General features: G+C 41.4%; 1 protein-coding gene and 1 pseudogene across 2 annotated transcripts in view; one reads left to right on the top strand and one right to left on the bottom strand.

The window, feature by feature from the left end:
- RHBDL2 (rhomboid, veinlet-like 2 (Drosophila)) overlaps positions 1-12,743 on the bottom strand; it is a 41,400-nt gene that overhangs the window by 13,113 nt on the left and 15,544 nt on the right. Inside the window, 2 exon segments of the mRNA XM_008565866.1 lie at positions 4,294-4,406; positions 9,163-9,311. Of these exon segments, the coding sequence (XP_008564088.1) occupies positions 4,294-4,406; positions 9,163-9,311 (262 nt within the window).
- On the top strand, positions 9,375-11,102 carry LOC103585004 (annotated as a pseudogene). Its single transcript, XR_550033.1, has 2 exons — positions 9,375-9,412; positions 10,398-11,102. The product of XR_550033.1 is annotated as a uridine-cytidine kinase 2 pseudogene (transcript).

The following is a 12,743-nucleotide window of genomic DNA, read 5'->3' on the forward strand; positions in this document are numbered from 1 at the left end:
AGTACAGTGGGTCCCTAAACCAATGTGACTGGTGTCCTTATAAGAGGAGACAGAGAAACACAGGGGAGAACACCACATGACGATGGATGCAGAGATCCAAGTGCTGTGGCTGCAAACCAGGGAACACCTAGGATTGACAGCCACCACCAGAAGCCAGGAAGAGGCAAGGAAGGATTCTCTCCTACAGGTTTCAGAGGGAGCATGGCCCTGCCGACACCTCGATTTCAGCATTATAGCCTCCAGAACTGACACAATACATTTCTGTTGTTTTAAGCAACACAGTTTGTGGCACTTTGTTATGGCAGCCCTAAGAAACTAATAAAACCACCCACTGCAATATAGGTGTATTTACTTATTTATAAATTACATATATATGTACTACTACACTGATATATTCTTTAAAACACAAAAATAGAATTTTAAAAGGATGAGACATATTGATTAAACAATATTTTTAAATTATTTTTACTTCATTAATGGTATTAACAAAATCTTTCAGTGAGCAGTATCATAAAATAAGATTCATTATTTGTGAAAATCCTGTTTAAATGTCATGAAACAGAAGTGCATAGATGAAATCCTAAATTCAGTTATTTTCTATAGAAATGGCTGTCATAGCCAAAATATAAAATGTAAAAATGATGCGTGGTTTCAAGTGGAAGAATTGCTTACTCCAATCATGTGGAATTTTTGTTATAATTTGGCTATCAATTCCCACCTTCCCCAATGTTAGTCATTTGTTCTTGCAAGCTAATCAGATAGTGCTATAATAAAGTTTAAACCCCACCAAAACTCTTCACTGAAAAATTTTAAAACAGATTAAGAAGTTGTGTCCCAGCTTTTTCAGTGTGAACACATAAAATGTTGCATCACTTTCAACAGCAAAATCCAATAATGATAAAAAAATTTCTAATTACCAGTTTTCAAACTGCCTTTTTCATAGCATGCATATTTTTGGAAAAGCAGTTATTTTCTCACTCCTCAAGAGAAAAATGCTATCATGTCCTCAAAGGGACATATCTTGTGTTCGTTTTTTCAGTAACATCTGTTAGGTAGCATACTACCCAAAACCTTTCATCGCACACAAAAAAAGGCAGCAAATTAGACACCCATCTTTTTGTAAAAGAAGAATGCATAAACTAATGTAAATCAACAACTCTTCGAAGTAATTTATCATGAAATAATCTGCAAATCTGGGAGATAAAAAAAAATTTTTTTTGATAACTCCCTAACTCAGGACATCTTTTACTCCTTGTAAAGATTACTCTGTTTATTTAACCAGGCACACACAGACCGCAATAAATCCTGTACACAGAAGGGAAAAGGGCAATGAGAGCTTTCAGTTCCTATCTGTTGTGGATTTCCCACCCTCCGCCCAGGAAACTGCACATACTTATGTGACACATAAAGATCAAAGAGGAGCTATGTCAATCTACAAATTACATATTAGTTATGCTTGATTTCTTGTTCATTTTTCAGTAATAAATGAATTGGTAAAAATTTTTGGACCTACAAAAAACCTACAGCTAACATTATACTTAGTGGTGAAAGACTAATTACTTCCTGCCTAAGATCAGGAACAAGGCAAGGATATCTTTTCTCCCAACTGTATAGAACATAGCGTTGGGTGTGCTAGCCAGCACAATAAAGCAAGAAAAGGAAACAAAAGGCATACCAATTGTAAAGGAAGAAATAAAACTGTCCCTATTTGTAGATGACATGATGATTTGCAGATGACATGGAAAATCTGGAGGAATCTAACAAACAAACAAAAACCTAGAACTAATGAGTTCAGCAAGGTTGCAAGATACAAGATCAACTTACAAAAATCGATTGCATTTCTATATACCAACAATGAACACTGAAATTAAAAATATAATAGCCTGTACCAGCCAGCCACCAAATATATGTATATATATAAAATACCATTTAGGAGATCTAAATAAAAGACATGTTGTATTCATGGACTGAAAGACTGATGTACAGGTTTAATGCAACTCCAGCTAAAATCCCAGCAAGAATTTCTATAGATATAGACAGGATTGCTGTAAAATTTATATGGAAAGGCAGAGGAATTAGAACAGCTAAAACAATTTTGAAACTGAAGAATAAAGTGGGAGGAATCATTCTAACTGATTCCAAGACTTATTATGTAGCTACAATAATCAAGACTATGTGGTATTGGTGAAAGAATAGACACATAGAGTAATAGAATAAAAATAATCCAGAATAGCATCACACAACTATAGGCAACTGATTTTTGACGAAGGTGCAAAAGCAATTCAATGAAGAATAGTCTTTTCAACAAATTGTTCTGGCATAACTAGATATCCATAGGCAAAATAAACAAAGAAATAAAAAGAATCTCAATCTGAACCTCACACCTTATACAAAAATACTCAAAACGGATCACATATTTAAATGTAAAGCATAAAACTTTAACCTTTAGGAGAGAGCATAGGAGAATATCTTCAGGACTTAGGGCTTAGTGAAGAGTTTTTAGACATAGTTCCAAAAGCAAAATATGGAAATTAGACTTTATTAAAATTAAAAACTTGTACTCTGTGGAAAACCCTGTTTAGAGGATGAAAAGACAAGCTTCAGACTAGGACAAAATACTTGTAAGCTACATCATCAATGAAGGACTAGTACCTAGAATATATATAAAGAACTCTCAAAATTCAACAATGAAAAAGGGCTGGCTGGTTAGCTCAGCTGGTTAGAGCCTGGTACTGATAACACTAAGGTCCAGGGTTTGAGCCCTGTATGGGCCAGCTGCCAAAAAATAAAAGAAAGAAAAAAAGAAAAACCCATCCAATTAAAAATAGGCAAAAATCATGGGCAGGCATTTCACTGAAAAGGATAGGCAAGTGGCAAATAAGCACATAAAAAGAGGTTCAACGTCATTAGCCATTAGGGAATTGCAAATTAAGACCATGATGAAATATGACTACTTACTTATAAACAGAGGTAAAATAAAAAATAGTGAAACAGTAAATGCTGGTGAAGATGTAAAGAAACTGAATCACTTATACATTGCTGTGAGGAACGTAAATTGGAACAGATGTTCTACAAAACATTCTGGAATTTTCTTTAAAAATGAAATATGCCACTATCATATGACCCAGCAACTGTACTCCTGGGCATCTGTCCTAGAGAATTGAAAACTTGGCTTCACAAAATCCTGTACCTATGTTCATAAAAATATATACACAAATGTTTACAGCAGCATTATTCCTAATACCCGAAGCTGAAAACAACCTAGATGTCCTTCAATGAGTAAATAATTGAATAAGCGGTCACACATTCACACCATGGACTACTACTACTCAGCAATAAAAAGGAATGAACACTGATACACACAACAACCTAGATGAATCTCTGGACAATTACACTGAGTGAAGAAAGCCAATTCCAAGAGGATATATACTGGATTATTCCATTTATATGACATTCTCAAAGTGACAAAATTATAGAAATGAAGAAGAGATTAGTGGTTGCCAGGGGTAAGGGAGGGTGAGAGGGAAAAGAATATAGCTATAAACAGGCAACATGAAGGATCCTTGTGGTGTTGATACTTTGACTGTATCAATGTGGACATATTGATTGTGATACTGTATTAAAGTTTTGCAAATGTTACCATTGGGGGTAAACGGTTGAAGGGTACATGGGATTTCTAAGTATTATTTCTTACAACTGCAGGTAAATCTGTAATTACCTCAAAATAAAAAATTTAATTTTTTAAAAAATATTTCCAGTAAATAAATAAATGAATGGATGAGAATTCTAATATTTTCTTCCCACCCCATAAAGGATCGTCCTAGGCACACTCAATTTTAGAAATCACAGCCATATGCTGCTAGTCCCTAGTCAGACTTTGGGCGCCTTTGTTTATTTTCTACATTCTCTTAAAATTTTCTTCCTTAAATGCAAATCTGATCATGTTACTTCTCCAAACCATTAGTGTGACTCATAAGGGCCTTCATGATCTTGCTTTCAGCTTCTACCAAATAGATGCACCTGAACACCAAATTGCAGTTTCCAGTTGTGCAAAACCCTGTCTGAGCGTGAGATACCTGAGCACAGGCACAGTGACTTGTCTCTGTGCTTATGTTATTTCTAATATCTTATCTCTAATTAAATTACCTCTAATGCTTAGCATGTTCCCTAGCACATATTAGGAGTGCAATAAATTTTGGCTTAAATAAGAAGCCCATTCTAAATGTTTGTTTTATTTTCTTTTAATCCTAAGAGCCCAGAGGTATGACTGTGTATTACCCTCAGAACACTGACCTGCAATCACTCCTGCCAGGTATACCAGCCCCACTCGGAGGCCTTTGTGGACCATTTCCAAAGGAATACCCAAAACGAGCTGCATAAAAAGATTCCCCACGATGTGCTGAACTCTGCAGAGACAAACACAGCTGTCAAATATTATGACTAAACCAGGAAGTTATTTCCTTGGGACACTAACAGAATTTGATGTGTTGTTTCTAGTTAAGGACTTGCTTAACTAGAACTCCATTTTCTAATTTTTTTAGCAGGCAACTCTTTTTTCTTTTTTTAAATAATATCTTGCATGGAGCTTCAATATGTAAAACAGATAAAAGGGCATTTTAGAAATATAAATTTATTTTATCAGCTCTTTTTTATAACAATTACTTATAACATCAAACAGAGATCAATGAGGCTGGTTTAAGGAACATACACTTGAAATTAGGGAGTTTAGATGACAATTACCACCATATGTCAACCTCAGCATCTGATTTTATTTTCATTGCATGGTTTTAAGAAAATCCTAATTCACTCATTTTGAGTTTAAATTTCGATAAACAACCTGTCTTGTAATCTCAGGACATTCTCTAATAAAACAGAGACAGAAAAAGAAACTTCATTCCCAGTTCTACATAAAAGTTTACCTAGTAACACTAGCTAGAGTAGGTATCTCCCAATTTGGCATGGAACATATTTGAGTGCCAGTGTTTTTTATTACAGTTTTTAAATAGGTAAAAATATTTTAAAATAAAATTCATATTATCGTGCCTGTCAAACCTCACAAGCATCTCTAAAGAATCTCTGAACATAATTTGAAAAATTCCCACATTAGAGTAATCCTTAATGTAGTTGCTATATAGCACAATGCTTTGTTGTTGTTGTTTTTTAAAGATGATTTCAAATTAAACCAAAAAGCTCAAAAACAAAATAAGCATTGCATCTTCCACAGTGCAACAACTTCTATGTTAGTCTTAGTCTTAGAGATTGTGGGGTTTTTTTTTTTTTTTTTTTTTTAGACCGGCCGCACCGCGCTCAGCCAGTGAGTGCAGCGGCCATCCCTATATAGGACCCGAACCCGCGGCGGGAGCGCTACTGCGCTCACAGCGCCACACTCTCCCGAGTGCGCCACAGGCTCAGCCCAGAGGTTGTGTTTTTGCATTACAATTTACTTAACAAATACCCAGCAGATCATTGAAGAGGTTCTTGGAGCATACTCTGCAGAACAGATTACTTACCTTTACAGCCATGTGTGCACCCAGCCACAATTATCACTGTCCAAGCCATCTTCAAAGACATATGAGAGGTAATATGCAATTCCACACAGAATAATCTAGCAAGGACAGTTATGCTCATTTTTTGAAGACCCCAGACATAAAAGGGATTAGAAATATCTGCTCCTGAATTTAAGCAAGAAGGTAAAAGAAAGCCATCTTGTCCTCTGAGAACACCTTGGGACAAGGTGACCAATATTACAAAAACCCCAAAGAAACACCCCACACACTTTCTGCTGCTCAACAAGACTAGAAGTGGCATGAAGATAAGATCCTGGCATATACCCAAAATAGTAATACTAATTTTTTTCACCCAAATTTTATTCACTCTTCAAGATCCAACTTGAATGTATGTCATCCATGATTCCACCTGCACTCTGATCTTTCCCTCTTTCTGTTTATATGAGTGTAGCTAGTCCAGCATCTGTTTCTTTTACTCCTATCTCCCTCCTCTAGTGAGGCCAGAAGAGCTAATGTTGACTTTGCCAATCTCTCTCGGCTAGAGGTAGCCATGTTACATGGTTCTGGCCAATGAGATGCAAGTAAAAGCACTGTTCAGAGACTTCTGAGAACTCTGTCTTGACAAAAGGGATGGATATATCAGTACTTGGTACCACCCCTTCCCCATTTTTTGCTCTGAATGCAGAGTTACAGCAGCCAAACAATAATAGAGATGCCAGCACAAGACCAAGACCCCTGGCTTCATTAAACTGATGAACGAACCACCTACCTCTGGACTTCTTCCATGAGATAAAATTAACATCTGTTTGTGCAAGCCCCTGTTAGTTTTTTTGCATCCAAATGCATTTCTAAATTACATAACCCCATATAAGACATGTCCTACACAGCCTTGCAAATTCTTTTTGAGTGCCTTACTATGGGTCAGGCACTGTGAAAATTATAACCATTGTCTCATTTAATCACAACAAGCTTATAAGGTAGGTATTATTACCTCATTTTATATGAGGGTACTTCAAAAAGTTCATGGAAAGATTCCAATTATCTTTTTTTATTTTTTTTTTTAACTTTATTTTATTTATTTATTTTTTTTACATTCTTGGATGTTGTGGAGCAGTTGGGAGGGAGGGGGAGAGGGAAAAGGGGAAGGAAATGGGATGGAAGGAGGAAGGAGGAGGGGTGGGATTGAGGCCTGTGGCACCCCCCTCATTCCCACAGGGGAGACTGGGGGGCTCCCAGCGGTGGCTTGTTCATTGCCAGGCTTGGTGCAGATGTCAGGGGTGTATGGCAAAAGCCTTCACCCCCCCACCAACCCGGCCTGGGAGAGCCCAGGAAGCCAGGGCCCTTCTTGCTGTGGCTTGGTGGTCATCACTGGGCTGGTTGCATGTGTTGGGGGGTCATAGCCAAGGCCCAAGGCCCCTGACGCCCCCACCACCCCGGCTTGGGAGAGCCTAGGTTGCTTCCTGCAGCGGCTTGGTGCTCGTTGCTGGGGTGGTTGCACGTGTTGGGGGTGTGTGGCTGAAGCCCTCATCCCCCACTCTCAGGACTGGTTGTGGTTGTCAGGGGACATGGCTGAGGCCCCCGGCCTTCCCCCCTTTCTGGCTTGGTAGCCCAGGGGGCTTCAGGTCCTTCTAGGTGTTATAGGTGTTCTTTGGTGAAATGAGACCTTTACTAGTTAATATTAAACTTTGTCTCTGGTTGTGGGTACTTTGTTTTTTCTTTCAGTTCTGTGTTGGATTATTTGCTGTTCCTACCACTTAAACTCTGGGCTAGAACTAATTTGTTGTCCTTTGCTTACTTCTAAAATGGGAGAATTTCCAGTGGGGACCTGTACTTGAGCTGTGTGGTTGAGCTAAATTGTTGCTTTGTTGCTGGTTCCCTAGGGAAGGCTTTTTGTGCAGTTCAGGTTATAATGATTGACTTTATAAGTACTTCCAGGTCTAGTGAAATCCAGTGCACCTGGGTTGTGTAGAAACACTGGTCTGGGCCTGAGTCTTTTCATCAAACTGCACTCCATGCAATTCTACATTCCTGACCAGTCTCCTCTGAGTGATCCTACGCTGACTGGGAGACAGATCAGCTGTCCTTGCTATGCCTGTGTTCTCCCAGTGGGCCCATCTCCCCCACCGCCTGTGCTGCAAACATTTCCCATGGGACAGGCCATGCACCGGTCACTTGCGATGACTCACCGGCCTCTGAGTGGCTCCTTTTTTTCAGTTGTTGTGGCTCCTTGGTCCTATGTGGGTCCACGGGAAACCTATTAGTGGTCTTGCTGGCCTGGGGGCCCCCAAGGCCCTCTTCTCCCCTGCAGTCTCCAAGAAACTTCATCCGAAGGGCACAGCTGCAGCTTTTGCCAGCTCCTGCTCCGTGCACTCAGCAGCTCCAGCCTGGAAGCAGCCGGGACTCAAAATGGTCAGAGTGGATTTTTCTTTCTCTCATCATGGCTTCTCCCACCTTCACGCACTCTGTAGGTCTCTCATCTTCCCCTGAGCTCTAGCGGCCCCAGCTTAGCTGCCATTGCTTTTTCATAGTTGTAAATTGTTTGATTTATGGGAGAGAGTGACAATGGGGACCATCTATTCTGCCAATTTGACTGGAAGCCCCTATTATCTTTTAATTCTACTTTTCCATGAACTTTTTGAAGTATGCTTGTAGATGAGGAAACTGAGGCACAAAGAGGTTAAGTAACTACTGTATACTATAATATTATACTGCCTTGTGTTACTGTTTAGCTGACTGTCCCCCCTTATAATTTCAAAGTACTTGTGTGCAGGAGCCATGTTTGCTCAGAACATATGTGTTAAATGGAAAACCAGGTGTAGAAGTGTCTACAGATATAAGTGTCTATGGGCAATTGGTGATTTTGTCCCTGACTTGTCAAGCCTCTGAGCCCTGTGTCCTGCCATGGATGCCTATTTAGCCACTGGCCAAAAAAGTTGTTCTTTCAAGTCCAGGGCTGGGTTGGTCGTAGAAACAAGGTTGGCCTTACCTGAAACCACAGGGGTCTGCCACAGAGGTGAGGCCAGCATCAAGCTGCTCACTGTCTGCAGTGGGCATGATGGATCATGGCTGTGAGTGAGGTCATGGAAGGCTTCTGGCATTTAGGAAACTACAAGCTAAACTAAAAGACAGGCACTGCATCTCCTATTGCCTGCATTATTCCAGAGGGATAACAGTATTACTCACTCATCAATATGTTTATGAATTAATTTTCTCTAAATATGTGGCAGTGGGGGAGGGGACTGGTGATTCAGTTCCTCCATTTCATAACCTAAAGTAAACATTTAACATCAGACAACTAGGGGAACATACTTTTGGTTTGGTGATGATTTGGTCTCTTTTCAGTGATATTCCTATATAAATACCAGTATTAGGCATTATAATGCAATATAAAGAACGCTGGCCTCAGAGTGAGCACTAGTGGGTTGAGGTCCTAGCTCTGCAACTTAGCTGTGTGATTGGAGCAAATAACCACATCTTTTAAGCCTCAGACATAAAACAGTGGGAGTAATATCTGCCTCATAGGGTTGCTGTGAGCAACTGTCATGTTGCTACGGACATGAAAGTGCCTTATCAATAATAAAGCACCAAACAAATGTTAGAGGTTACAATTACCTATAATCACATCTGACATCAGTGACTTGACTGTCATCCTTACCCAGCATGTACCAGCATGTATGAGATAAACCTCCAGGCTTCCTCCCTCTTCTCTGGACTGTAGATAAAGGGACTCTCCAAGATGCCAGTGTCCAAGGTGATCCACTGTTTCTGAGGCTTCCATACAGCATAGTAAATAAACACTGCCAGCTGACAGGGAGTAGAGGATAATGTTAATCACATCTTCTCCAGAGAGTGTTCTTATTAAAGCCCATGGACAGTAACTTTGTTTCTAATGATTCAGCTCTTAAGTGAGCCACTCCATAGCATGGGCTCAGAATATGATAGGAATTAAATTTCCCACCACCCCCACAGTGGCCACATGCCTCTTCTTCTGAATCCCCTTTTCCCTGCTCTTTGACACCTGCTTTCTAGCACTATGTCCTCTACCATCCTCTGCCTCTTAAATAACCACAGCCCTCATCTTCCCACCACCACCATTTGATCTTTCATTTACAACTTAATACGAAAGTAAGTCAATGCTGGAGTCCAAAGAATAGGGAAAGGGAAAACAGCCACTTTACAGTAGAGAAACCTGGCTAACACTGCCTTAACCAAGTGAGGAAGATCAGCATCCCAGTGATGTCATGTGATGTCCTTTACTCCCTGATGTGCTGTGATAAGAAAGGCATGTCACCTCTTTTTTTTTCTTTCTCCTTTTTTTTTTTTGGCACTTCACGGCTGTGATGTTCTTCCCCAAGCCCATAACTCCAGTCCAATCATAGAAAAACATCAGACAAAACCAGACTGGGGACATTCTACAGGATACCTGGGCAGTCCTCCTCCAGACTATTAAAGTCATGAAACACAAAGACTGAGAAACTGTCACAGATCAGAGGAGCTGGGGGGACATAACAATTAAATGCAGTGTGATGCCCTGCATTGGAGGGTACCAGCAGAATAGAAAGAGGACCTTAATGGAAAAACTGTTAAAATCCTACTAAAGTCTTGAGTTTAGTTAATAGTAATATAAAAGACCAATGTCAGTTTCTTAGTTTTGACAAACCTGCTATTGAGATGTAAGATATTAACAATGGGAGAATTTGGGTGAGGGGTATATGGGAACTCTTTGTACTACCTTTGCAACTTTTTATAGATCTAAAATTATTCCAAGGGCTTCTGGATAGCAAACACGTGGAGGTTGCTGGAGGTTGCTGGAGGTTGACTCATCCTGGGAGGGCATGGAAGCTCCACGCCCCTTCTCCCATACCTTGCCCTGTGCCTCTCTTCATAAAGTATCCTTTATAATAAACCGGTAAATTCTTCCATGTGTGCTAAGATTGTGCAGCTTCTGGGACAGAATGAGGTGGACTATCACCAGAAGCAAGTGGTCATCCTGAGCCAGGGTAGCTTCTACTGTGTCCTCACTTCAGAGCAGAAGGCCAAAGCCCTGAAGGGCCAGTTCAGCTTTGATCACCTGGATGCCTTTGACAATGAACTCATCTTCAAAACACTCAAAGAAATCACCGAAGGGAAAACAGTCCAGATCCCCGTGTATGACTTTGTTTCCCACTCCCGGAAGCAGGAGGTTACTGCCTATCCCACAGACATGGTGCTCTTTGAAAGGATCCTGGCCTTCTACTCCCAGAAGGTACGAGAACTGTTTCAGATGAAGCCTTTTGTGGATACAGATGCGGACACGCAGCTCTCTCTCAGAGTGTTAAGGGACATCAGTGAAAGAGGGAGGGACCTGGAACAGATTTTATCTCAGTACATTACGTTCATCAAGCCTGCCTTTGAGGAATTCTGCTTGCCAACGAAGAAATACGCTGTGATCATTCCTAGAGGTGCAAATAATCTAGTGGCCATCAACCTCATCATGCAGCACATCGGGACATCTTGAATGGAGGGCTCTCCAAACGGCAGACCAATGGCTATCTCAATGGCCACACCCCTTCACACAAGAGGCAGGAGTCAGAGCCCAGTAGCCGGCTGCATTGACCCTTGTCTCCTTCAGACCCCAGCCCCTAACTCCAAGAGACAGAGGAGGGGTCAGGAGGCCCTGTTCATCTGTACATAATGTTCCCTATGATATTACTGTGTTTAAGAAAACACCATGAAGATAAAATGCCTTTGTTTTGGAGTGGTTTTTTTTTTTTTTTTTCCTTTTTCTTTTTGTAGTTTGGAACGACAAAATGAAACAGAACTTGACCCTGAGCTCACAGGACAAACTATGCCAACTACTACTGGTGATGCCTAATTTTGAATCCAATGTGTAACTAGTTATAAACACATACATATATATATATTAAGGATCTATTTTGTGTAAATGTACAAAAACCGTAAAGCTGTTTGCCATAAGTATTTTGCAGGAGGACCTGTACTTGAGTGTTTTGTGACTGGAGCTGGAGTTTCACCAAGGGGAAATTGCCCATTGTGTTCGAGGTAAGGCGGGCTCAGGCATCTGTGGGAGACGGAGTGCAGGAGGGTGGCTACTGTCCCATTGCTCTGCGCACCTGCGGAGTTCAATGGGAGTGGGATTTGAGACCCTTGACTGCCTGCCCTGTCAGATGCTGGAGCTTAATGATGCATCTCTTGTTTGAGTTGAAATTAGGCAAGACCTCAACTCAAAAATCAAACTCACGGAAGAGGCTCACTGAGGAGAGAAAGTCCTCTGCATTTTCTTCTTGCCCTGCTCCCCAGCCCCGGCTGCTTGGATAGCTTGGTGACTCCTTCCCGACTCTCCTGCTTCTCAGCCTCTCCACAAAGCCAGCGCTGCCTCTGTCTCCTTCCCTGGCAGGGACTTTATGGGATCACTTCCTGGTAGAAATAGAAAAGGATGGAGTAGAACTGTGCCTGCTGTGGTGACTGAGGAAGCACTGGTTCCTTCTGCCTCCCAGGGACGTAACTGATCAGATTACAGCGCGGCCCCTCGCAGGCTGGGCTTTGGTCGAGGACTTCTGGTACTGCAGCTGGCAGCCCCTCACAGGGTGGCAAGAGAGCTCTGCCTGTGTAGGAGCAGGAGCTTTTATTCACCGAGACTTGGGGATTTGCAGTGAGATGAGGATAACATGCACCTTTCGTCTGGGATTCTCACTGGCAGCAACACAGCCACAGGATTTACTTATTTATAATATGGCCAGGTGAGGATGGTGGCAGCTGAGCATTAAGGGGTGACGGAAAAGGAAGTATTTTTTTTTTAAGTATTTAAAAGGAGAGTATTTAAATCATGGGTACCTAAGTTGGAGTCTTAGGTTGAGAACATGTGGGGTGGAGATTTCCAGCTCTCCTGAGAGCTTCCTCTTGGTGGAAACATCTTCTCTGGAAGAAGTACAGTTTCCTGACCTTCTGGGTGGGAGGGTGGAGGAAGGGGGGGACCAGGCAAGACAGAGGAGTTACATAGAGAGGGCGAAGCCTCAGTTCCTAACTGCAGAAGAACCAGAGATTTTCACCTTGGCATTGGCCATCCGAGTGCTGGGTGGGCCACGCCCTTCGTTACTTCCCTGTGGCTGCCACTGTCTGAAACATTTGGAGAACCTTTTCCCACTGCTCTCAGAGCCTGTTTGAACCATTCAGGTAAGTCTGACTCCATTACTATCTAGTTACACCAAACGTCCCCCACAGACTCAGCACCATCTAGTC

The sequence above is a fragment of the Galeopterus variegatus genome, unplaced genomic scaffold (genome assembly GCF_000696425.1).
Source record: "Galeopterus variegatus unplaced genomic scaffold, G_variegatus-3.0.2 Scaffold209, whole genome shotgun sequence".
NCBI lineage: Eukaryota > Metazoa > Chordata > Mammalia > Dermoptera > Cynocephalidae > Galeopterus > Galeopterus variegatus.